The sequence below is a fragment of the Cetorhinus maximus genome, chromosome 5 (assembly GCF_964194155.1).
Source record: "Cetorhinus maximus chromosome 5, sCetMax3.hap1.1, whole genome shotgun sequence".
Classification (NCBI taxonomy): domain Eukaryota; kingdom Metazoa; phylum Chordata; class Chondrichthyes; order Lamniformes; family Cetorhinidae; genus Cetorhinus; species Cetorhinus maximus.
This window is the reverse complement of record NC_135883.1, coordinates 47,993,331-48,021,144: the sequence shown is the minus strand read 5'-3', so window position 1 is coordinate 48,021,144 and position 27,814 is coordinate 47,993,331. Positions and strand designations below refer to the sequence as shown.

Here is a 27,814-nt window from a genome sequence, read left to right as displayed (position 1 = left end):
ACAAGCAATTGTGCTGCTTCATGCTCTCGTCGGGACCTGGAAAAATTTATTAATTTTGCTTCCAATCTCCACCCCTCCAGCATTTTTACATGGTCCATCACTGACACTTCCCTTCCCTTCCTTGACCTCTGTGTCTCAATTTCTGGTGATAGACTCTCCACCAATATCCATTACAAGCCTACCGACTCCCACAGCTACCTCGACTACAGCTCCTCACACCCCGCTTCCGTAAGGACTCCATCCCATTCTCTCAGTTCCTTCGCCTCCGTCACATCTGTTCTGATGATGCTACCTTCAAAAACAGTTCCTCTGACATGTCCTCCTTCTTCCTTAACCGAGGTTTTCCACCCACGGTAGTTGACAGAGCCCTCAACCGTGTCCGGCCCATCTCCTGTGCATCCGCCCTCATGCCTTCTCCTCCCTCCCAGAAACATGATAGAGTCCCCCTTGTCCTCACTTATCACCCCACCAGCCTCCGCATTCAAAGGATCATCCTCCGCCATTTCCGCCAACTCCAGCATGATGCCACCACCAAACACATCTTCCCTTCACCCCCTCTGGTGGCATTCCGTAGGGATCGTTCCTTCCGTGACACCCTGGTCCACTCCTCCATCACCCCCTACTCCTCAACCCCCTCCTACGGCACCTCCCCATGCGAACGCAAGATATGCAACACCTGCCCCTTCACTTCCACTCTCCTCACCGTCCAAGGGCCCAAACACTCCTTTCAAGTGAAGCAGCATTTCACTTGCACTTCCTTCAACTTAGTCTACTGCATTCGTTGCTCCCAATGCAGTTTCCTCTACATTGGAGAGACCAAACGCAGACTGGGTGACCGCTTTGCAGAACACCTTCGGTCTGTCCGCAAGCATCACCCAGACCTCCCTGTCGCTTGCTATTTTAACACTCCACCCTGCCCTCTTGCCCACATGTCTGTCCTTGGCTTGCTGCATTGTTCCAGTGAAGCTCAACGCAAACTGGAGGAACAGCACCTCATCTTCTGACTAGGCACTTTACAGCTTTCCGGACTGAATATTGAGTTCAACAATTTTAGATCTTGAACCCCCTCCTCCAGCCTCACCCCCTTTCCGTTTCTTCCCCCTCCTTTTTGTTTTTTCCAATAATTTATATAGATTTTTCTTTTCCCACCTATTTCCATTATTTTTAAATCTATACCTTTTATGCCCTTTTAGTCTTATTTCACCCTACCCCCACTAGAGCTATCTGTACCTTGCTTGTCCTGCTATCCACTCTTAATTAGTACATTTTTTGCCAGACCTGCTGAGTTTTTCAAGGTATTTTTTATTTTTTGTTTTGGATTTCCAGCATCCACAGTTTTTTGTTTTTATTAACAGCACAGAAACTGGTCAGTCATCCCAACAGGTGCATGTGGCCGTTATGTTACATGTATCACCTCCCATCACCGCCTCCCATCATCATCTATCCCCATCAACAACCCTTCTATTCTTTTCTCCCTCATGTGTTTATCCAGCTTCCCTTTAAATATATCTATTCTATTCACTGCAACCATATCATGTGGTAGCAAGCTCCATATTCCAACAACTCCTTTGAGAAAAATGTTTCTCCTGAATTCTCCATTGGATTTATTAGTGACTACCTTATAGTTCTGGCTGTAGTTTTAGTCTTGCCTGCAAGTGGAAACATCTTCTGCCTCATCAAACTCCTTCATAATCATGAAGACCTCTGTCCTGGTATCCTTCAGCTTTCTCTTTCCTAGAGAAAACAACCACAATCTGTTTAACATTTTCTGACAGGTATAACTTTTCATTTCTGGTATGCTGGTAAATCTTTTTTGCACTTTCTCTGGTGCCTCTAGGTCCTTTTTATAATAAGGCAACCAGAACTGTTTGCAATACTCCATGTGTGGTCCAAACAAGATCCCATTACAAAATAACATAAATACTCTGCTTTTCAAGTCTAGCCCTCTAGAAAAGAACCCCAAACCTTTATTATGTGCTTAGTAACCTGCATTGTTACTGTATCCGTACCCCCAGATCCCTCTGTTGCTCTGCTCTGGGAAGCCGGGGACATTTCCAGTTCCCGGGACCAGCATGTATGCAGGAAGTGTGTCCAACTGCAGCTCCTGGAAGTTCGGGTTTCAGAGCTGGAACAGCTGCTGGGGACACCGTGGAACACCCGCGAGTCTGAGAGCACCGTGGATAGCACATTTAGAGAGGTGGTCACACCACAGATGAAGGGACTTGAGGAAGGAAGGGAATGGGTGACCACCAGGCAGTCCAAGAGAAACAGGCAGGTAGTTCAGGAGTCCCCGCTCGCAAATCGGTATTCCATTTTGGAGGCTGATGAGGGCGTTGGTTCCTCCAGGGAGTGCGGACAGAGCCAAGCTTCCGGCTCCACAGCAGGCTGTCTGTACAGGAGGGGAGGAAGAGAGGAAGAGCAATAGTAATAGGGGATTCTATAGTCAGGGGAACAGATAGGTGCTAATGTGGCTGTCAACATGACTCCAACATGGTATGTTGCCTCCCTGATGCCAGGGTCCGGGATGTCACTGAACGGCTGCAGGGCATCCTGTAGGGGGAGGATGATAAGGCAGAGGTCATGGTACATGTTGGTATCAATGACATAGATAGAAAGAGGCATGAGGTCTTGCATCAAGAATTCAGGGAGTTAGCAAGTAGACTAAAAAGCAAGACCTCTCAGGTTGTAATCTCTGGATTACCCTCAGTGCCACGTGCTAGTGAGCACAGAAATAGGAGAATAGCGCAGATGAATATGTGGCTTAAGAGTTGGTGCAGGAGGGAGGGTTTTAGATTTCTGGATCACTGGGACCGTTTCTGGGGAAGGTGGGACCTGTACAAGCGGGACGGTCTACATCTGAACCAGAGCGGGACTAACATCCTTGTGGGTGGGTTTGCTAGTGCTGTTGGGAGGAGTTTAAACTGATTCGCAGGGGGAGGGGACACAATGTTAGCAGAATAGGGACATATCATAATACAGTAAAATAATCAAGCCAGAGAGAGCACAGCTGCAATAAGCTTCAAGGGAGTAAGGCAAGGCTGGATGGCCTCTACTTTAATGCCAGGAGTATTACAGGTAAAATGGATGAGTTAAGAGTGAGGATTGACACATGGAATTGTGATATAGTAGCCATTACTGAGACGTGTTTGAGGGAGGGGCAGGATTGGTAGCTCAACATTCCGAGATATAGAATTTTCAGGCGAGGGGAGGGGGTAAAAGAGGAGGAGGCATTGCATTATTAGTTAAGGAGTCAGTTACTGCAATAGGGAGAGATGATATCTTGGAGGGGGCATCGAATGAAGCTTTGTGGGTAAAGCTTAGGAATAAAAAAGGGGCAACCACATTATTAGGTGTTTATTATGGACCCCCAGATAGTCAGCGGGAAATTAAGGAGCAAATATGTGCACAATTTGTGGAGATGTGTAAAAACAACAACAATAGGGTAATTATATTAGGTGATTTCAACTTTCCCAACGTTAATTGGGATAGATATGGTGTTAAGGGCTTGGATGGAGTGGATTTCTTGAAATGTGTACAGGAGAACCTTTTTGGTCAATATGTAGAGGGTCCAACAAGGGACGGCGCATTGCTGGACCTAATTCTGGGGAATGAAGCCGGACAGGTGGCTGAGGTGGTGGTGGGTGAGCATTTTAGTGATAGCAACCACAACATGGTACAGTTTAAGTTTGTTACGGACAAAGAAATCGACAAATTGCTGGTAAAAGCAGGGAAAATCCCAAGATATTCTATAAGTATATCAATGGGAAGAGGATAACCAGGGAAAGAGTAGGGTCTATAAGGGACGAAGGGGGCAATCTATGGGTGGAGTCAGAGGACATCACTAGAGTGTTGAATGAATACTTCACGTCCATCTTCACCGAAGAGAATGAGGATGAAGGTATCAAACTCGGGGAGAGAGGCTGCGAGGTTCTTAAGCAAATTGATATAGGGAGTGACAAGCTATTGGAGGTGTTGGCAAGCTGAAAAGTAGACAAATCTCCAGGTCCGGATGATTTGTGTCCCAGACTGCTGAGGGAGGCAAGGGAGGAGATCGCAGGGCTCTGACCCAAATTTTTAATTCCTCTCTGGCCACGGGGGAGGTGCCAGGGGACTGGAGAACAGCTAAAGTGGTTCCGCTATTTAAGAAGTATTGTAGAGATAAGCCAGGAAACTACAGGCCAGTGTGTCTCATGCCAGTGGTAAGGGAACTATTGGAGAAAATTCTGAAGGAGAGTATCTATCTCCACCTGGAGAGGCAAGGTTGATCAGGGATAGTCAGCATGGCTTTGTCAGAGGGCGGTCATGCCTAACAAATTTGATTGAATGTTTTGAGGAGGTGATTAGGTGTGTAGATGAGGGTAGTACAGTTGATGTAGTTTATATGGATTTCAGCAAAGCCTTTGACAAGGTGTCATATGGGAGACTTATAAAGAAGGCAAATGCACATTGGATGCAGGGAAATTTGATAAGGTGGATTCAAAATTGGCTTAGTTGTAGGAGACAGAGGGTGATGACAGAAGGATGCTTTAGTGACTGGAAGCCAGTGTCCGGTGGTGTACCACAGGGATCTGTGCTGGGTCCCCTATTATTTGTCATTTATATAAACGACATAGATGACTATGTGGGGGGTAGGATTAGTAAACTTGCGGATGACACAAAGATTGGCCGGGTGGTTAACAGTGAGGTTGAGTGCCTTGGGCTACAGGAAGATATAGACGGGATGGTCAAATGGGCAGATAAGTGGCAGGTGGAATTTAACCCTGAGAAGTGTGAGGTGATACACTTTGGAAGGAGTAATTTTACTAGTAAGTATTCAATGAACAGCATGGCATTAGGAAGTTCTGAGGAACAAAGGGACCTTGGCGTATCTGTCCATAGATCTCTGAAGACAGAGGGGCACGTTAGTGGGGTGGTGAAAAAGGCATATGGGACACTTGCCTGTATCAATCGAGGCATAGATTACAAAAGTAGGGAGATCATGTTGGAGTTGTATAGAACTTTGGTGATGCCACAGCTGGAGTACTGTGCACAGTTCTGGTCACCACATTATAGGAAGGATGTGATTGCACTGGATGGGGCGCAGAGGAGATTCACCAGGATGTTGCCTGGGATGATACATTTAAGTTATGAAGAGAGGTTGGATAGACTTGGGTTGTTTTTGTTGGAGCAGAGAAGACCAAGGGGCGACCCAATTGAGGTGTACAAGAATATGAGGGGCATGGACAGGGTGGATAGGGAGCAGCTGTTCCCCTTAGTTGAAGGGTCAGTCTCAAGGGGGCATAAGTTCAAGTTGAGGGGCGGGAGGTTTAGGGGGCATATGAGGAAAAACTTTTTTACCCAGAGGGTGGCGATGGTCTGGAATGCACTGCCTGGGAGGGTGGTGGAGGCGGGTTGCCTCACATCCTTTAACAAGTACCTGGATGAGCACTTGGCACGTCATAACATTCAAGGCTATGGGCCAAGTGCTGGTAAATGGGATTAGGTAGGTAGGTCAGGTGTTTCTCATGTGTCGGTGTAGACTCGATGGGCCGAAGGGCCTCTACTGCACTGTGATTCTGTGATTCTCTGATTCTATTTAAATACTTATTTACAAGGGGGTATGTGACCTCCTTATTCTTTCTCCCAGTGTGTACCACCTCACGCTTATCAAAATTGATGTTCATTTGCCAATTTAAACACCCATCCTACAAGTTTATTAATGACTTCCTGTAATTTGTTGCACTCCTCTGTTTAAGCTGTACTCTCAATTTAATGTCATCTGCAACTTTTGAAATTGTACTTGAGACCAAATCATTTATGTAAATGCTGAACGACTGTGGGCCCAACACTGATCATTGCGGAACACCACTTCCCACCATTTGTGGTAGCTGTGGGAATCAGTGGGCTTATATATTGGTTGAGAGCCTATTCCTGGAATTGGAGATAGAGAAGTCTAGGAAGGGAAGGGAATAGTTGGGGATGGACCATGTGAAGGCAAGGCACAGGTGGAAATTGAAAGCAAAATCGATGGAATTTTACAGCTTGGGGCAAGAGCAGTAAGTGGTACTGATACAGACATCAATGTACTGAGGAGGGGAGGGGACTCGAGTAAGACTCAAATAAAGGATGTTCGATATATTCCAATAACTTTTATTTGGAGGAAGTGAGTGGAGTAAAAGGGGAAGTTGTTAAATCTAAGAACAAGTTCAGCCAGGTGGAGGAGGATGGTGGTAGATGGGGACTGGTCAGGCCTCCATTCAAAGAAGAAAATAGGGCTCCTAGGCTGTCTGGGTGGGTGATGGACATGTAGAGGGGCTGGATATCCATGGTGAAGAGGAGACGGTTAGCACCAGAAATTGGAAAGGTCATGTACATAGGTGGGAAGAGACTGGAAAAGGAGAAAAATAGGGTCGAGATGGCAAGAATCAGTTTAGTGTGGCAGGAACAAGTTGAAATGGTGGGTGTACCAGACCTGTTTATGGATTTTGGGTAAAGGGGTGGAAGTGGGATGTTCAGAGTTGCAGGGGTTTGGAAGGGAGCGGGGTGCTTTGCCCTGGATAGTGTCAAGCTTCGAGTGTTGTGGGAGCTGCACTCATCCAGGCAAATGGGGAGTATTCCATCACACTCCTGACTTGTGCCTTGTAGATGGTGGACAGGCTTTGGGGAGTCAGGAGGTGAGTTACTCATTGCAGGATTCCCAGCCTCTGACCTGCTCTTGTTGCCACAATATTTATGTAGCTAGTCCAGTTCAGTTTCTGGTCAATGTAGGATGTTGATAGTGGGGGATTCAGCAAAGGCAATGCCATTGAATGTCAAAGGGCAATGGTTGGATTCTCTCTTGCTGGAGATGGTCATTGCCTGACACTTGTGTGGTGTGAATATTACTTGCCACTTGTCAGCCCAAGTCTGGATATTGTCCATGTCTAGCCGGATTTGGACATGGACTGCTTCAGTATCTGAGGAGTCGCGAATGGTGCTGAACATTGTGCAATCATCAGCAAACATCCCCTCTTCTGACCTTATAATGAAAGGAAGGTCATTGATGAAGCAGCTGAAGATGGTTGGACCGAGGACACTACCCTGAGGTACTCCTGCAACGATGTCCTGGAGCTGAGATGACTGACTTCCAAAAACCTCAAGCATCTTCCTTTGTGCTAAGGATGACTCCAACCAGTGGAGTTTTCCCCCTGATTCCCATTGACTCCAGTTTTGCTAGGGCTCCTTGATGTCACACTCAGTCAAATGCTGTCACTCTTACCTCTCTTCGGGAGTTCAGCTCTTTTGTCCATGTTTTAACCAAGACTGTAATGAGGTCAGGAGCTGAGTAACACTGGAGAAATCCAAACTGGGCGTCAGTAAGCAGGTTATTGCTAAGCAAGTGCCGCTTGATAGCACTGTTGATGCCCTTTCCATCATTTTACTGATGATCAAGAGTAGAACACTCAAAAAGCTTGACAGCATCCAGGACAAAGCAACCTGCTAGATTGGCACCCCATCCACAAACATTCACTCCCCCCACCACCGACGCACAGTGGCAGCAGTGTGTACCATCTACAAGATGCACTGCAGGAATTCACCAAGGCTCCTTAGACAGAACCTTCCAAAACTATGACCACTATCATCTAGAGGGACAAGGGCAGCAGATTGATGGGAACATCACCACCTGGAAGTTCCCCTCCAAGTCACTCACCATCCTGACTTGTAAATACATCACCATTCCTTCACTGTCGCTGGGTCAAAATCCTGGAACTTTCTTCTAACAGCACTGTGGGTGTACCTACACCACATGAGCCGCAGCGGTTCAAGAAGGCTGCTCACCACCACCTTCTTAAGGGCAACTAGGGATGCCAATAATTGGCCGGGTTGGATTTGTCCTGCTTTTTGTGTACAGGACATACCTGGGAAATCCTCCACATAGCCAGTTAGATGCCAGTGTTGTAGCTGTACTGGAACAGCTTGGCTAGATGCGTGGCAACTTCTGGAGCACAAGTCTTCAGTTCTATTGCCGGAATATTGTCAGGACCCATTGCCTTTGCAGTATCCAGTGCCTCCAGCCATTTCTTGATATCATGTGGCGTGAATTGAATTAGCTGAAGACTGGCATCTGTGATGCTGGGGACGTCTGGAGAAGGCCGAGATAGATCATCCACTCAGCGCTTCTGGCTGAAGATTGTAGGAATAGGCCCAGGTTCCGGGCCCAGGTGCAGCCTTGGACTGGGAGTTGGCCAGAGCCTTGGGCTGTTGAGTCACTGCCTGGGCTGGTTTGGGGGTGAGACAGAGTGGGAAAGGAGAGGGAGAGAGAGAAAGAGAGAGACAGACAGAGTGGAAAGGAAAGACAGAAACAGACACATAGAATGGGAAGGGAGAAAGACAGACAGACAAAGTGGGATTTGGAGAGAGAGACAGACAGAATGAGTGGGAAAGGAAAGAGAGAGAGACAGAATGGGAAAGGAGAGAGAGAGTCACAGACAAAGTGGCAAAGGAGAGAGAGTGAGAGAGAGACAGAAAGAGAAAAACCAGTTGCGAGTAGCAACATCATCATTGCCAGCACACATAACAAAGCTCATTAAGGAAAAGCAAACTCAGCCATCGCATTAAAGCAGTGGGTGAGATGAATATTTCTGTATTCTCTCCAAAAAAAAATAAATTAAGTTGGTTTTTATGTATTTGGACCATGACTGATTTGTCCATGTGTGAGTATGGATAAGAAAAAGGTGTGATAAGAAAAAGGTTCCCCACCCCTGTTGTAGATGGTACACACTGGGCCACGGTGTGTCAGTGGTGGAGGGGGTGAATGTTTAAGATGCCAATTAAGCAGGCTGCTTTGTTCTGGTGACGGGTGGTGTTGGATAGGGTAGTGGGGAGTGTAAAGTGTGGTAGGGGTGGATTGGGTCATGGGGGTAAGGTTGATGGGGTTAGAAAGTGTGTTGGGGCTGTAGGTAGTAAAAGGTGGAGGGGATAAAGGTGGTGAGGGGTGTAGGGGGTATAGGTGGTTGAGGGGCTGAAGGGGTGGGGGTGTAGGGAGTAAAGTGGGGTTTAAGGGTAAGGGGATAAAGGGTGGTGGAGGTGTAGAAAGGATGGTTGGGGTGTGTTAGGGGTTGGGGGTGTAAGGGGTGGTGTAGGGGGTGAGAGTGTAGGAGGTGTAGGGGTAAATGGGGATGTAAGGAGGAGATGGAGTAAAGGGAGCTGGAGGATTGTAGGGGGTGAGTGTCGGGGGTGTAGGGGTAAAGGGTCGTGGGGTGTAGGCAGTGGGGGTGTGTAGGGGTAAAGGCTGGTGGGATTGTAGGGGGTAAAGGCTGGTGGGAGTGTAGGGGGTAAAGGCTGGTGAGAGTGTAGGGGGTAAAGGTAGTGGGAGTGTAGGGGGTAAAGGCGGTGAGATTGTAGGTGGTAAAGATGGTGGGAGTGTAGGGGTAAAGGTGTTGGGAGTGTAGGGGGTAAAGGCGCTGGGAGTGTAGGGGGTAAAGGCGGTGGGAGTGTAGGGGGTAAAGGTGGTGGGAATGTAGGGGGTGGGGATATATGGTGGGGGGTGTAGGGGATGGGGTGTAGAGGTGGTGTGTATAGAGGATGGTGGGGGCGGTGGGCAGGGGAGTTAACCTGCTGCTGTCCAAGCCAGTGAGGGGCAACCACCTCTCTGCCCTTTGATTGACAGGCGGCTGCGGCCTCGGGGAGGGGGAGGGGGAGGACGCCGTGCACGCGCACGCGCAAAGCGGCTGCCGTTGTGCGCGCGCGCGGCGGCCCCCGCGGACGGCTGGGTGTGCGCGCGCGCGCCGGCCGCGCGGATGGCTGGGTGTGCGCGAACGCAGGTCCTCCCTGTTGTTAGGGGGTGAGCCGGGCCGATTCGGGCCGGGTGGCGGAGGCTGTTCTCTGGGTTTTGGCGATGGGTTCGGTCTTGACCGAGTCCGTGTGGGGCTGGTCCATATTCTCCCTGGTTTTACTGGTAGGCCAAAGGCCCTGCCCGAGAGGCGGCCTCTCTGTATCCATTAATTAATGAACCGAGTCCGTGTGCGTGTGTTTGTGTGTATGGTTCAGGCCTGGGCTCTGGCGCATTCTCCAATAACAAGAATGAAATGGCCAGATTCAGTTGGACACCAGGAGTGTGTGTGTGTGAGAATGTGGATAGGGCCTGAGGAAGAGTAAAAATTCACAACATTAAACAACTGGTGTGTGTGTGTGTTTGTGTGGTGACATCCCAATTTACATTTTAAAATGTAATAAAGTAACTTAATATTTAATAGCTAATAATTATTTCGATTTTACATAAAATCGATCTGAGATGTTAAAGTTTGTTTTTTCTTTCTCTTGGCAGAACTTGCTGAATATTTCCAGCATTTTGTTTTCTAATACACCCCAGATAGCAAGCAGGGTCTTGATCTGCACTTCATTTTCTATTATTCTTTATTTACATTTTATTTAAACAGACCTGAGGTGTTAACTCTAGCCATCGCCCCCCCGCCCCCCCTCTCTCTCTACAGAGCCTGCTGAATATCTGCAGCATTTTCTGTTTTTCTTTAAAGCACTTCAGATGGCAAGCAGGCTTTTGATCTCTGGGCCCCACTCTTTGCTGTTGCTAACTTTTCTGTCACTTGCAAAATCGAAACAGAGGCCTTTAACTTATGGTCCTGTCAAAATTGAGGTGAAAGATTTTTGTTTAGGCGAGGGTTATTGAACCACGGCATGCAGGTGGAGTTAAGGAACAGATCACAGGGCAACCTAACCCAGTGCTGGAACAGGCACAACTGGCTGAATGGCCTCCAGCTCTCTGCAGATGAATGAGTGTACCACTCGTTTCTGCAACAATGCCTTTAATGTAGAAACATGGTCTAAGATATTTCAGAGAAATGTTATCGGACAGAATTGACACAAGCCAAAGAAGGAAGGAGAAAAAAAAGACTTGTATTTATATAGCCCTTGCATGACCTCAGGATGTTCCCAAAGTGTTTCAGAGGCAATGAAGTAGATTTGACGTGTGGTCACTATTGTAGGAAATTTAGCAGCAAATTGGCACACAGCAAACTCCCACAAACAGCGTACTGATAATAACCAGATCAGCTGTGTTACTGATGTTGTTTGAGGGATAAATATTGTCCAGGACACCAAGAAAAGTTCTTTGAATTAGTGCCTTGGGATCTTTTACATCGATCTGAGACAGCGCACGGGGCAGTGGTTTAAGGTTTCACCTGAAAATTGTCACCGCCCCCTGTGCAGCACTCCCTCTACACTGCACTGGGATGTCAGCCTTGATTCTTTGTGCTCAAGTCTTTGGAGTGGGACTTGATAGTGTTACAAATTGAGGCAAGGTTGACACAGAAATTGAGGTGGTGAGGCAGAGGTTTGGTTTCTGAATGGTTCTAAATTCAACAACTGATGATGTGGCCAAAGGGATTGGGAGATGCTGAAGAGGACAGACTTGGAGAGTTCTTTGAGCGCATGGAGGAGTTGGTTTTAGGATGGGGACGGTGTTCAGTGATCAGAAGGGGCAAGGCCCTGAATGGATTGGGCCTTGAAGATGATATTTAAAATTTGAGATGTTGGTGGACTGGGAGCCATTAGGTTCATCCTTTTTGCATTATCCTGGTCAGAGGTGCCATTCTCCCCAGGCATGGATAATTTTACTTTGGAAATGCTGTAGCTGTTGCAAATGTCTTTGTTACATTTATTTTTTGGTGACAGCTCTCTTTGAGAAACTACAACAGCTGTGTTTGGAGTTTTGCTTCCTCCTTTGAGTTTACAATTAAAAATTGTACCACTTTCATTAAAGTTGATGTACTGCTTAGTGTTTACATAATATGATGAATTATAAATAAGTTTCAGAAAGTTTACTCATGAAACAAGTGCTTGGAAAAGTTGGAAAAGCATGTTCCTTTAAAACCTATTTTTACGGTAAATTTCTCTTTTGTGCACTGTGGGCTTCTGGTTGTATCAATAATTTTACTTGTAATTCAAGCAGAGACTGTTTGAAAGTGCATGTGCCATGTGATCTAGTTTGTACAATAATGCTCTTTTGAAACGGCCACAAACTTCTTTTGTCCTGCAGTGTGTGGGTGCTGTTCATCTGAATTGGTGTGTATTTCTAGATGCTGTCATTGTGTTTGAATATAAATAATGCCGCTCTTATAAGGGTGAAATACAATTATAGTAGAACAAAGTGAATGAAGCAGTGCTTAATAACCTCATCCGAGTGCCACCCATGTTCATGGGCCTATGCTCACTGAAGTTTAGAAGAATGAGAGATAATCTCTTTGAGATTTATGAAATTCTGAGGGAGCTTTACAAAGTTAGACACAAGAGATTGTTTCCCCTGGCTGCTGAGTCTAAAACATGGGGAGACAGTCTCAGTGTAATAGATTGACCATTTAGCACTGAGACATGGCAAAGTTACTTCACCTCAGGGTTGTGAATCTTTGGAATTCTTTACTCGAGATCTCTGTATGCTCAGTTGTTGAGTATATCCAAGACAGAAGTTGATAGATTTTTTTAACACTGAGGCAATCGAGGGATATGGGGGTTGGGCAAGGAAGTAGAATTGAGGTCAACGATCAGCCATGATTGTGTTGAATGGTCTTGTGTGAACCTGGGGGCCCACTCCTCCTATTTGTCATCCTATAAAATTCTAATAGGACTAGATAGGGTAGATGTAAGAAGGATGTTCCTGATGATGGGGGAGTCCAGAACCAGGGGTCACAGTCTGAGGTTGTGGGATAGAGCATTTAGGACTGAGATGAGGAGAAATTTCTTCACCCAGAGAGTGGTGAGCCTGTGGAATTCGCTACCACAGAAAGTAGTTGAGTTAGATATAGCTCTTGGGGTGAAAGGGATCAAAGGATATGGGGAGAAATCGGGAGCAGGCTATTGAGTTGGATGATCAGCCATGATCATAATGAATGGCGGAGCAAACTTGAAGGGCCGAATGGCCTACTCCTATTTTCCATGTTTCTATATTTAAGGTTTTTCTGCATGGATTTTGTAAACATTTGTTTATGGCTATTGTGGCTTTATTGCACACTGCAAAAGGTTGGTGTCTTGTAAGGTTAGCCTAGGTTGTACAGGGGTCAGGTAACAAAAGGGTTAGTTTAATAAAAACTTCTAATCTCACCTCTTCATCTAGCTTTTACTGTCAGCAGAATCTTGCTTTGATCTGGTGCCCATTTGTGCCTTCTGGTTGGGTTCACAGTATTGTAATGTTCAGGAGTGGGAAATCTGTCTTTTTTTATCCCTAACCAAGGGACACAGAGGCCAGGCGCAGTCACCCCCACCACTCCAACAAAATGAGATAACTTGTAGCACAAATTTGGGGTTGCACCTTGGACTTTTTGGAATCTTGTGGCTCACTAATTGCTGTGAGAACCTGCTAAGCTTGTGCAAAGCTCGAAGATTCTTGTCTGATTTCGACTGCTTTCATCTTTGATCATGTTGAGCTTTTCTGTTGGCAGTATGTATGAGGATTTGAAATATTCCTGTGGTGTTGTCGCTTGGGAATGGTGTGAGGAAATGATCATGGCAGTGGCTTTGATTCTGGATTAGCAACCCAGAGGTTGGAGAGTTCAAATCCCACAATGGCAAATTGCAAAATTGAACTCAATAAATCTCATAAGTTTTGAGTTAGGACCAGAAAAATTAGGATGGAAGCTGCCAAATTGTTTCTCACATCCAAACTAATTTATTCATTTAGAATGGATTGAAGGTCTTAGAGCGGATGCAGAAAAGATTCATGAGGATGGTTCCAGGAATGAGGAATTTCAGCTATGTGAATAGATTGGAGAACCTGGGCTGATCTCCTTTGAGAAGAGAAGGCTGAGAGGAGATTTGATAGAGGTATTCAAAATCATGAGAGGACTGGACAGAGCAGATAGGGAAAAGCTGTTCCCATTGGTGGTAAGATCGAGAACCAGAGGGCACAGATTTAAGGTGATTGGAAAAGAAGCAATGGCGACATGAAGTAAATCTTATTTCACGCAACGAATGGTTAGGATCTGGAATGCACTCTCTGAGAGTGGTGAAGGCAGATTCAATCACGGCTTTCAAAGGGAATTAGATAATTAACTGAAGAGATCAAATTTGCAGTGCTACAGGGAAAAGGTAGAGGAATGGGACTAGGTAAGTTGCCCTTGCAAAGAGCCACATGGAAGCGATGTGGGCTGAATAGTCTCCTATGCTTTAACCATTCTATGATTGTCTCCTAAGTCTTTCAGGGATGTACACCTGCCCCCTTACCTATTTTTGATTTGATTAACATGATTTTTTGATTTGCCTCTGGAGAATAGCTCTGGAATCAATCTAGCGAAACTCCTCTGAACCGCCTCCAGTTCAACTACATCCTTCCTCAAGTAAGGGTACCAAAACTGTGCACAGTACTCCAGGTGCAGTCTCACCAATGCCTTGTACAGTTGCAACAACACTTCCCTATTTTTATACTCACTTCCTTTAACAATAAATGCCAAAATTCCATTTGCCTTCCTTATTACCTGCTGTACCTGCATACTAGCTTTCAACAATTCATGCACGAGGACACCCAGATCTCTCTGCACTGAAGCATTCTGAAGTTTCTCTCCATTTAAATATCCTCCTCCAACACCTGGACTCCATTGTCCAGCTATGTGGGACAGCCCTCACCTAGTTCCATTCCCATCTATCTGTTATAATCATAAAACCCCCAAGGCTCTATCCTTGAGCCCCTCCTATTTCTCATGTACATGACACTATCTAAAAATACATTGGTTTTCACATGTACACTAATGACACCTAGCGCTACCTCACCACCACCCCTCTGCCTCTAATTTGTCATACTACTTGCATGACATCCTGTATTAGGCGTGCAAAAAATTCTTCCAATTAAACATTTAGAACACTGACGTCATTGCATTCAGTGCCAACACCCACCCACCCTCCTCCTCAAATTCTGTTCCCTATCCTTGGACTTCATCCCTCTTCCAGCTGAGGCGGAACCAGATTCCTTGCAATCACGGTGTCCTATTTGACTACGAGGTAAGCTTCCAACCATGCAACCACTCCATCAAGATGGCCGACCTAAGTATGCCTGTCTCCGTCCCTGCCTCAGCTTATCTTCTACTGAAACTCTCATCCATACTTTTGTTACCTCTAAATTTCACCATTCCAGCTGTTATAAATACAAAGCTTATAAGATTATATTTTGGGATGGTCTCTTCAATTTATGGTAAAATGAAGGAATGAAGAGGGTCATATGACATGTTCTGAATTCTGCAGTATCACAAGGTTGGCTGGCTTGTTTGTTAAAGTTTAAAGAGGGGCCCTGATTGTTTTACTGGGAAAAAAGTACGAGATGTTCATGCCTGTGGACAATGGCAAGAGAATTTGTGCTGACTTTTGGTAGACTGTTAGTCTCCAAACCCCACAGAGGGGTGTTAGAAATGTCAGGCTTTAAAAACAGTCATGCTTACAACTGTCAATTTAATTCTGAGGTGGAATGGAGCTGGGGGTTTAGAGGATGGTTAATTAGCATTTCTATTTGTGCACAAGGTGATTGGCGTTGCCATGGAGATGGGCTCTGAGAGGGCAACAGGCCAGAGAAAGCAACTGTAGTATCAACTTATAAGTTTTTCTTATGATATTCCTGAAGCTCACAAACAAGTCCACAAGAATTTCAGAGAGAGAAAGCAGAGAGATAGAGGCAGCCAGTCTCTCTTTTCACCAGGTAGAATGTGGGTGGCAGCTCACTCTCAGATTGAAGGGACCAAACTCATGAGGATTTAAATAGGGCTGGAAGATTTGTCTAGCTTTGGAGCGAGGGAGGAATCTCCAGGGCAACCCTCACTGTGGAAGTCAGTTTGAGGATGAGGTGTTGTACAGCTGGAAAAGGACAAAGGAAGCAAGCCATTGTGAGCTGAAAATAGCTTTGGACTGGTTACTGGAGAATGAGAAATAATACTTAAAGGCTCCTGCTCCATGTCCCTATTTTTCTTTATTCGTTTACGGGATATGGGCATCGCTGGCTAGGCCAGCATTTATTACCCATTCCTAATTGCCCTTGAGAAGGCGGTGGTGAGCTGCCTTCTTGAACTGCTGCAGTCCCTGTGGTGTAGGTACAACCACAGTGCTGTTAAGAAGGGAGTTCCAGGATTTTGACCCAGTGACAGTGAAGGAACGGCGATATATTTCCAAACCAAGGTGATGTGTGGCTTGGAGGGGAACTTCCAGGTGATGGTGTTCCCATGTATCTGCTGCTCTTGTCCTTCTAGATGATAGTGGTCGTGGGTTTGGTTGGTGCTGCTTAAGGAGTCTTGGTGAGTTTCTGCAGTGCATCTTGTAGATGGTACACACTGCTGCTACTGTTCATTGGTGGTGGAGGGAGTGAATGTTTGTGGAAGGGGTGCCAATCAAGTGGGCTGCTTTGTCCTGGATGGTGTCAAGCTTCTTGAGTGTTGTGGGAGCTGCACTCATTCAGGCAAGTGGAGAGTATTCCATCACACTCCTAACTTGTGCATTGTAGGTGGTGGTTACCTTTGTGGAGTCAGGAGGTGAGTTATTTGCTGCAGGATTCCTAGCCTCTGACCTGCTCTTGTAACCACAGAATTTTTATGGATGGTCCAGTTCAGTTTCTGATCCATGGTAACCCCTAGGAAGTTGATATTGGAGGATTCAGTGATGGTAATACCATTGAATGTCAAGGGGCAATGGTTAGATTCTCTCTTGTTGGAGAGATGATCATTGTCTGACACTTGTGTGGCATGAATGTTACTTGCCATTTGTCTGTCCAAGCATGGAAATTGTCCAGGTCTTGCTGCATTTGGGCACAGACAGCTCCAGTACCTGAGTAGTCACGAGTGGTGCTGAACATTGTGCAGTCATCAGCAAACATCCCCACTTCTGACCTTATGATGGAAGGAAGGTTCATGAACATTGAAGCAGCTGAAGATGATTGGGCCGAGGGCTCTACCCTGAGGAACTCCTGCAGTGGTGTCCTGGATCTGAAATGATTGACCTCCAACAACCTCAACCATCTTCCTTTGTGCTAGGAATGACTCCAACCCCCAAAGTGTTTTCTCCCTGATTCCCATTGACCCCAGTTTTGCTAGGGCTCCTTGATGCCACTCTCAGTCAAATGCTGCCTTGATGTCAAAGGCAGTCACCCTCACCTCACCTCGGGAGTTCAGCTCTTTTGTCCACGTTTGAACCAAGGCTGTCATGAGGTCAGGAGCTGAGTGACCCTGGCAGAACCCAAATCGAATGTCAGTGAACAGGTTATTGCTAAGCCAATGTTGCCTGATGGCATTGTTGATGACCCCTTCCATTACTTTATTGATGATCTGGAGTGCGAGAGTATACTGATGGGGCGGATTTGTCCTGCTTTTTGTGTATAGGGCATGTTTGGGCAATTTTTCACATTGCCAGATAGATGCCAGTGTTGTAACTGTACTGGAACAGATTGGCTAGGGGCGCCGCAAGTTCTGGAGCACAAGTTTTCAGTTCTGTCGTTGGAATATTGTCAGGACCCACAGCCTTTGCAGTATCCAGTGCCTTTAGCTGTTTCTTGACATCACATAGAGTGAACTGAATTGGCTGAAGACTGACATTTGTGATGCCGGGGATCTGCTAGAGGAGGCAGAGATAGATCATCCACTCGGCACTTCTGGCTGAAGATTGTTGCGAATGCTTCAGCTTTATCTTTTGCAGTGATGTGCTGGGCTCTCCCATCATTGAGGATGGGAATATTTGTGGAGCCTTCTCCACTGAGTTGTTTAACCATCCATCACCATTCATGACTGGATGTGGCAGGACTATAGAGTTTAGATCTGATCCATTGGTTATGGAATTGCTCAGTTCTGTCGATCACTTGCTGCTTATGCTGTTTGGCACACAAGTAATCTTGTGTTATAGCTTCACCAGCTACCACCTCATTTTTTTTTTTTTAGGTATGCCTGGTGCTGCTCCCGGCATGCCTCCTGCACTCTCCATTGAACCAGAGTTGATCCCCTGGCTTGGTGGTAATGGTAGAGTGGGAGATATGCCGGGCCATGAGGTTACAGATTGTGTTTGAGTACAATCCTGCTACTGCTGATGGCCCACAGTACCTCTTGGATGCCCAGCCTTGAGTTGCTAGATCTGTTCGGAATCTATTCTGTTCGTCACGGTGGTAGTGCCACACAACATGATGTAGGATACGCTGAATGTGAAGGCGGGACTTAATCTCCACAACGACTGTGCTGTGGTCAAGCCTACTGATACTGTCATGGACAGATGCATCTGTGGCAGGCAGGTTAGTAAGGATGAGGGCAAGTATGTTTTTCCCTCTTATTGGTTCCCTCACCATCTACAGCAGGCCCAGTCTAGCAGCTATGTCCTTTAGGACTCGGCCAGCTCGGTCAGTAATGGTGTGACCAAGCCACTCTTGGTGATGGACATTGAAGCCCCCCCATCCAGAGTACATTCCACACATGCCACTCAGTGCTTCCTCCAAATAGTGTTTAACATGGAGGAGCACTGATTCATCAGCTGAGGGAGGGTGGTACGTGGTAATCAGCAGGAGGTTTTCTTGCCCAATTTTGACCTGATGCTGTGACTTCTGACTTCTTGGTGGCCAGAGTCGATGTTGAGGATTCAACTAAACCCCCACCCTCCGACTGTATGCCATTGTGCCGCCACCTCTGCTGGGTGTCTCCTGCCTGTGGGACAGGGATGGTGAGGGTGCTGGGATCAGCAAAGGACTAGTTGTTTGAATAAAGTGCTCCCACAGTGGAGGGAGTAGCAGAAGGCTGGAATTAGGATTAGGGTGTGAAGGAGGTGATGGGGCTGAGTGGAAGAGGAATTGGGCATGAAAGTTCAGCTACAAGAGAGGCATTTCAGAAAGAAAAGAAGTGAAGACTTGTGTTTATAAAACCGCTTTCTCAACCCTGGGGTGCCTGAAGCATTTTACAACCAATGAAGTGTTTTTGAAGTATAGGCACTGTTGTAATTTAGGAAATGATATAACCAATATATGCACAGCAAACTGCCAAAACCAGCTTCAAATTTAATGTTCAAATCATCTGTTTTAGAGGCTGATCGTTGGGTAAATGTTCCCAGGGTACTAGAGGAGTTCCAGCTCTCGGTTGAATCATGTGATCTTTTTCGTTCACCTGAAAGGGCAGATTAAGGTCCCATTTAAAAGCTGACCTCTTCAACAATGCAATGTCCCTTCAACACAGTGCTGAAGTTTTAAGCTGGTTTATGTACCAATGCCTCAGAAGTGGAACTAGAGCCCACAACTTTCTGACTCCAAGGAAGGCATATTATCCACTGAGCCACAGTAGACACATGTCTAGGTGTATTGGACCTCCAGGAAAGGAGAAAATGCATGGAGTAAGGCTGAAGAGACAGAGAGGGTACAAAAAGTGAGAGCGCAAAGTGGGTGAGAAATTTAGAATAATAGAGAAAGTGGACTAACTAAGGGTATTTAATATTGGAAGATGGCAGAATGAAGGAAGGGGAGAGGGACCAAATGAACTTTTGGACAGGAAGAAAAATACAAACAGGAAGGAAAGCACCAAGAAGGTAATTTGGGAGGTGCATGAAATGGAAGGAAGAGGAATTATAATGGCAAGTGTTGGTTAGAGGGACGTTGGACTTCAAAATGCAGGATGACGGGTGGTGAGTTGGGGGAGAAAAAGAATAGTAAATACAGACAGGAGAAACAGTAATAGAAGAAATTGGGTATAACTAACATGAACTGTGCTCATGATGCTGAACCATTGCAAGTACAGTTGAACAATTTGTACTACAATACCACTTTCTATAAAATATAGTTTTATACTTGAGATAACAATGTAATTATTTGAGCTGTTTTGTTCTGAGAATTTAAGTGTGCACAAATCATGAATGTTTTAAACTCACAGCAAATACCAATAGCCTAATTAGTCACATAACTGCTTCCAGCTACACAAGATTTAATCTGCAATGATATATCGTGCATCATTAACCCTTCTTTCTTGGTTTATACCACACACTGGTGCACTGAAAAATAATGGGTTTATTTTTCTCTGGAGTACTCTAAAATATGTACTAAAAGCTTCCTTCAATTGTTAGCTCAGGTGTGCATTTCACACTTGCCTTTTCTAGACCAAGCATTCTCTCTCATCTGTATCTAGCACATTTCCTATGGCCTGCTGCCATCCTTTCGTACCTGTCCACTATTCATTTGTGTGTGGAAAGTTAGTGAGTACTCCACCATATTTGTAAAGTTGAGGAGTGTTCTTTTTGAAGCTGCTGCAGACTGTGTGTTTAATTGCTAGACTTGCCTCCCCATTAAAAACAGCAGATCTCCAAGCTGTTTTTCTTTCCTGATTTCATATATAGTGGTTTTGTTTATAGTGCCTTGTGGCTTGATATAAGATCTGATCGATCATAGAGACGTTGTGTATTGGTGTAGTGAGTTGTCTTCTCTGTGGTTGGGGCTCAGACCTTGATGGAGGTGGTGTTTTTAGCTTTGCTACACCTGTGGTTGACACTAATTTCCTGAAATGGGAAATTGCTTGATTTCCCAATGATAGCACCCTTTGTCTTGAGCAGGATGAGCCAAAAAAAAACTCTCCCACAGTGAATTGGATCGCCAACTGAGTGCAAAATATTGTTGAAATTTGATGGCATATGGAAAAGAAACTGTGCCAGTTGTAGAGCTCATGTTTGTATTTCTTTAATGCAAACCAGACTCATGGAGATGTGGAGATAATCTACAGAATAGAGGGGCAACTGTGTTCAACTGCCTTCAATCCAAAGTGAAAAACCACTCCATCCTCAGCCATTGAGCTTCAGTATGTTGTGTACACATTTGTGTGTATGCGTGTGTGTATGGGGGTGCGTGTGCGTGTGTGTGGACGTGTGTACACATACTCATTCAGAAACTGAGCTCCAGGTCATTGTACACTCCTTCTCTGAATCATATGAGAAAATGGGCCTTTCACTAAACATCTGGAAAACCAAGGTCCTTTTCCAACTAGCTGATCGCAAAACACTTCTCACTGTTGATTAACTTCAGTGGTAAGATCCTGGAAAATATGAATCATTTTGCATATCTTGGGAATCTCCCCTCGATGAAGGCAGACATAGAAGACAAAATTCTTCATTGCTTCCAAAGTGCCAGCTTAACTTTCGGCCAACTGAGGCAAAGAGTATTTGAGAACCAGGATCTCAAATCCAGAAACTTAAGGTCATGATTCTCCAGGCAGTCGTGATCCCCACACTCCTAAAGGCTTCAGAGACTTCGACAGCTTACAAGTACCTCAAAGCACTATCCAGCCTCTTCCCATCCTTTTCCTTTTTCATCCATCTCTAATCAGTGTTAACCCTCTATTCCCTTCTACCTCATATCATTACCTAACTTCCCCGAAATGCAGCTATACTATTCACCTCAACTACTCCCTGTGGTAATGGGTTACACATTCTCACCACTCTTTGGGCAAATAATTTTCTTCTGAATTCCGTAGTTATGCTCTTCCCCAAGAGGAAGCATTCTCTCTGTATCCACTCTCAAAACCTTTCATAATTTTGAAAGACCTCTATTTGGTTACCCCTCAGCTTTTTTCAAGGGAAAAGAGACACAGCCTATTCATGCTTTCCTGATAGATATATCCATGCCATTTTGGTATCATCCTTGCAAATCCTTTTTTATACTCCCTCCTATACCCTTTTTATAATGAGGCATCCAGAACGCTACTGCAAGTGCGGCCTAACCAAGATTTGATACAAGTTTAGCATAATGTCTCAACTTTTCAATTCCATCCCTCTAGAAGTGAAACTGTAGTGCTGTGTTTGCTTTTGATATGGCCTTATTGTTTTGCACCACAACTTTTAGTGATTGGTACATTTATACACCCAGATCTGTTAGCTCCTCTACCCCATATAGATTAATTTTCCAAGTAATATTGACCACCTAATTTTTCTTACCTCGATGTAATACATCACAGTGTTGAGATTCATTTGCTAATTATATATTCATTTTTCAAGTTTATTAATGTCATTTGTTGTAGGTCCTCATCAATGTTGACTATTCCTCCCAATTTGGTTTTTGATTCCAAAGTTTAAACTTTTAATACAAATTGTGAACAACAGTAGTTTGAGCACTGATCCTTGTGGGACCCCATTTCCCATCTTCTTCCACCTTGTATCTACATTTTCCTCCCTGTCTTTCAGCCAGCCATCTATCCCTCGTGCTAATTGTCCCTTAACTCTGCATGTCTTGATCTTATTCATTAGCCTATTATGTAATATCTTATTAGAGGCCTTTTGCAAATCTAGATATATTTCACCTTCTACTATATCCTTGTTTTCTTTTTTATTTCTTCAAAGAATTCAGTGATGTTGGTCAAGTAAGACTTTTTCTTTTGAAATCCAAGTTGACCGTTCATTATTATCTTTTATATTCGAGATGTTTTTCCATTTTCTCTATTATTTTTTCTATCACTGATGTTAAACTCTGTACTAAGGTCTACGGTTCCCTGAAAATGTTCCAGTTTCCTTCTTTAGATCTAATAATTGGAAGATTGATAGTCCCGTGTTTCTAGGTCTTGGGTCATTGAGATGGTAAGAAAATCTTCATAGCAAAAAGAACAGCAGAGGGGGCAAGCATGAAATCCAAATTAAATTGCATCCATTTTTATCAAGTGCATGAAGCTTAGTTTTTGGAACATAGGAACAGGAGTAGACCATTCAGCTCATCAAGCCCTCTCCACTCTTCAGTTAGATCATGCTGATATCTACCTCAATGCCATTTTCATGCATCTACATGGAGTTAGGGGTAATGTATTAGCTTGGATAGAGGATTGGCTAACCAACAGAAAGCTGAGCTGGGATAAATGGGTCTTTTTCTGGATGGCAAACTGTAACTAGTGGGGTGCCACAGGGTTCGGTCCTTGAGTCCCAACTGTTTACAATCTATATTAATGACTTGGATTCAGGGATAGAAGGTACTATAGCTAAGTTTGCAGATGGCATCAGAATAGATGGGAAAATAAGTTGCAATGAAGAAATAAGAAATTTACAAATATACTAATTAAAAATCTGTCTATCTCCTCCCTAAATTTATTCAGCGTCCAGATATGGACAGGTTAGGTGAATGGTCCAAAATTTGGCAGATGGAGTTTAACGTAGATAACTGTGAGGTTATCCATTTTGGTCGGAAAAATAAAAAGGCGACTTATTATTTAAATGGAGAGAAACTTCAGAGTGCTTCAGTGCAGAGAGATCTGGGTGTCCTTGTGCCTGAATCACTGAAAGCTAGTATGCAGGTACAGCAGGTAATAAGGAAGGCAAATGGAATTTTGGCATTTATTGCTAAAGGAATAGAATATAAAAATAGGGAAGTGTTGTTGCAACTGTACAAGGCATTGGTGAGACCGCACCTGGAGTACTGTGCACAGTTTTGGTCCTCTTACTCGAGGAAGGATGTAGTTGCATTGGAGGCGGTTCAGAGGAGGTTCACTACATTGATTCCAGAGATGTGGGGCTTGTCTTAATAGGAGAGATTGAGCAGTTTAGGCCTATACTCACTAGAGTTTAGAAGGATGAGAGGAGATCTAATTGAGGTATATAAGATGCTAAAGGGAATAGACAATGTAGATGTGGAGCGGATATTTCCCCTTGTGGGGCATTCTCGAATGAGAGGCCGTAGTTTTAGGCTAAGGGGCGGTAGATTTAAATCAGAGATGAGGAATTATTTTTCTCAAAGGGTCGTGAATCTGTGGACTTCACTGCCTCAGAGTGCAGTGGATGCCGGGACGCTGAATAAATTTAAGGAGGAGATAGACAGATTTTTAATTAGTAACGGGTTGAAAGGTTATGGGGAGAGGGCGGGAAATTGGAGTTGAGGTCGAAATGAGATCAGCCATGATCGTATTGACTGGCGGGGCAGGCTCGAGGGGCTGAATTGCCTACTCCTGCTCCTAGTTTTTATGTTCTTACCTCAATGCCATTTTCCTGCACTATCTCCATGTTGCCCGATGTCATTTGTCTCCAGAAATCAATTGATTTCTGTTTTGAACCTGCTCAATAACTGAGCTTCCAAAGCCTCCTGGGGCAGAAAATTCCAAAGATTCACTACCTACTGAGTGAAGAAATTCCTCCTCATCTCAGTCTTAAATGGTCTACCCCTTATCCTGAGATTATATCCCTTCATTTTACACTCACCAGTTAGGGGAAACATCTTATCTACGTCTGCCCTGTCACGCCCTGGAAGATTTTTGTAAGTTTCAATGAGGCTGCCCCTCAGTCTTCAAAACTCTAGGGAATACAGACCCATTCTCCCCAATCTCTCCTCATAAAACAATCCTGCCATCCCAGGGATTAATCTGGTGAATCTCCGTTGCACTCCCTCTATGGCAAGTATATCCCTTCTTAGATAAGGGGACCAAAACTGTACACAATACTCCAGGCGTGGTCCCACCAAGGTTCTTTACAATTGCAGCAAGACATCTTTACTCCTGTACTCAAATCCCCTTGCGATGAAGGCCAACGTACCATTTGTTTTCCTTATTGCTTACTGCACCTGCATGCTAACGTTTAGTGACTCATAAACAAGGACATCCAGGTCCCTTCGGACATCTGCACTTCCCAACCCCTCACCATTTAAGAAATTTTCTGCCTTTCTATTTTTTCTATCAAAGTGAATAAACTTATTCACAATAAATTCCATCTGTCATATTCTAACCCATTCACTTAGCCTATTCAAGTCCTCTTAAACCCTCTTGCACTCCCCTCACAACTCACATTCACACCAGTTTGGTGTCGTTGACAGACTTGGAAATATTACATTTGGTCCCCATATCCAAATCATTTATATAGATTGTGACTAGCTGTGGACCTAGCACTGATCCTTGCAATACCCCACTGGTAACAGCCTGCCATCCTGAGAATAATCCATTTATCCCTATACTGCTTTCTGTCTGAAAACGAATTCTCAATCCATACGAATATATTCCCCCCAATCCCACGCGCTTTAATTTTCTTTACTAATTTACTGTGTGGGACCTTATCAAAAGCTTTCTGAAAATCCAAACACACCCCATCCACTGGTTCTCTTTTATCAATGCTGCAAGTAATACCCTCAAAAAACTCCAAGTTTGTCAATCATGATTTCCCTTTCATAAATTCATGTTGACTAATTTTACTATTCTTTCTCAATGTCCAGTTATCAGGTCTTAATCTTTGCAAAATAAAACTACATTGCATTACCATCTGTTTATAATATTATAGCCATAGATTAATTTTAACCATAGTAAATAACATTTTAATCACACCACTCAAATGGTTTGTATCTACAAGCCCAAGTTTGTTTCTGAAATGGTGATGCAGTTTTGAATGAATGTGGTCCAGTGTTGGCTCTACTAATACACAGACTTTCCCCACTATATATCAACTCCAATTCAAAATGATTTCGGTTTTAATTTCAATGCGGTCATAATTTTTTAAAATCTTCTTTAACGGGGTCCCATTGTACACCAAGACTTTTTGACAAGTTTATTTGTGCTTGCCCTTTGGGACAAAACAGTTACTAATATATTGCTAAGAGTGCAAGTTTATTTGAGATGTTGTGATTCAGTCAGATGTGATTATTTTTGTTAATTTCTTCATTTTGTGTCTTCTAGGCAATTTTAGTGTTTTGCTGGACATATATCCGTCGATACCAGAGTCAACAAGAAAGTGAGGTTGTCTCCACCATAACTGCTATTTGTGCACTTGCTGTCGCACTGATCAGTTCATCCCTGCTACCTGTTGACATATTCCTTGTTTCTTATATGAAAGACTCCAGAGGGTCTTACAAGGTACTGTACAAATTGAGGCTAAACTGAAGATCACTACCCTAGACATTCAAACTGTGCAATGATTTAAACACATTTGAATATATAATTTTTACAGTGAAATGGTTATTTTCTAAAGCTAGTAATTCTACATGATTTAATACCATGTGCCGTTTAATTTATTAGTTCCTGGTGCTTGCAGGGGAGAGGTTTAATTTATAGAAGAGGAAAATTAATTTTCCGCAGCAGTTATACTTGTTAGAAAATTAGTTGATGGATAGAAAGGTCATTTCTAGAAGTTGCAGGTTTGGCTTCAACTTGTAAAATAATTTAATCATCCCTCCTGAATTATGGAGTACTTTATAGGAACACAGTGAGTATAACTTCATTTATTCAGTTTCTATGTGCAAGTTGAACAGTGTGGGATGCAAGGGGGTTGGGAGGGCTGCAGAGAAAGACTATACCGTTACACCAAGGAACCTTTGCTGTACTGCTAACCTTGTGCCTGGATGCATGGTGTTGCCATTGTGGATTGCTTTAGTCATTCCTCTGTGAAAAATATTGACCCTTTTGAGGTCCTGCTCTGTAGGTTTGGATGAAAAGTAGAAACTTGATCAATCTGTTGTTACCAGCCACTTAAGTATTTGGTTACAGATCATGTTCATTAGTGACATTGTATGTGGCCATTAATTTATGTGATGTGTTACAAATGTAAAGAACATATCTTTTTATTTCTGTTGGACTGTGGATTAAAATTACAATTGCTGCAGTTTGGAGGACATCTCTACAGTGTGAGGGATATGTACAATGTTGTTGTCCTGGAACAGTGTGCCATGAAAGACAGGATAGTGTCGAGGAGGAGTCTGGTCTAATGGGGAACTGCCTGACAACAATGTTTTAATTGCCCCTTGACCAGGTGATCAGGGTTTTTGTGAGAGCAGTGCAGCTCCTAGCCTGAAAGGGAAAAGACCTAAAACTTCATGCTCCTGTGTGTGTCAGATTCCAGTGATTCTACAATAATAGCTAGCTGGCTTTTTCTCCTCGTATCTCTATAACCTGCTCTCTCTCTCTGAAAGACTCCCTGTCAAGAGGCAAAGGGGTAAATCACTGTTAGAGACATTGAAAGGCAAGTGCTCAACTAGTGAACTAAAGACAAAGTGCTGGAAGACCACCTCGTGTCATCAAGAAGAACTGAAAGGAATTGGAAGACATCGATCAAAATCAACCCATCGAAGCCGGAATTGGTGCTATTGAACTATTTTATCCCACCCTTAAAATCCATGTTTTTGTGTGTCTTATGAGACTCGTATGCGTGTGTATAGGGATTTAAGAAGGAGGTAGAGTTTAGGTTATAGAGTTAGAAATTAGCAGTTCATATTTCTTTTGACATGAGTTGAAGACAATTTGTTCAATAAACAATTATTTACTTATTAAGTTTACAAACCTGGAGCTCGTATTCTGTTAACCTAAATTAAACAATTAGGTGGGTTGATCAAACCTTTTCACATTTGTCACGGCTCAGGGAACAGTTGGGCTTGATATTGCAGCGCACTATCCCCAGTGAGTCGTGACACAAAGAATAGTACCAGATGTGATCAGTGTTGTTGCAGGGACGTTGACATTTTGAAGAGCTGTTACATGTTTTGTGATTGACCTTGCCTTTTGGTGGCTGTGGCTAGCTTAAAGTGTTACACTTATGAGAGGCTTCTCAAATAGAAAGTCAACATGGTACAGTAGCATCACCTTTGAGTACACATTCACCTCCCTATTCTGCTAAATTGGCAAGTTGTCAGTGGTACTTCTCACCATTGAGAATAGTTAACGTATGTTGATTTGCAATGCAGCCGAACCTATTTTAATCTATTCTTTACCTATTAATTATCAAGCATATACAGTTTTTTTTTGTTAAACTGGTATATTCTAAAATGGTAAATGTGTTAATAAGGTACTGACAACTTACACAAATAGTTGCATAGGCTTATACAACTATTTTATTCAGCAATTCACAATTTAATTAGGAATCTTAATCAAGTAATATTAAAGGTAAAAAGAAAACTACAAAAGCAATAAGTTTGAAATAAAGTGAAACTGCC

General features: G+C 44.0%; 1 protein-coding gene across 1 annotated transcript in view; it reads left to right on the top strand.

Annotated features, from left to right (window-relative positions):
• Nucleotides 1–9,719: 9,719 nt before the first annotated feature.
• Nucleotides 9,720–27,814, top strand: part of lmbrd1 (LMBR1 domain containing 1) — a 236,655-nt gene continuing 218,560 nt past the window's right edge. Inside the window, exons 1-2 of the mRNA XM_078541853.1 lie at nt 9,720–9,916; nt 25,569–25,745. Of these exons, the coding sequence (XP_078397979.1) occupies nt 9,857–9,916; nt 25,569–25,745 (237 nt within the window). The 5' untranslated portion in view covers nt 9,720–9,856. The remainder of the gene's footprint in view (nt 9,917–25,568; nt 25,746–27,814) is intronic.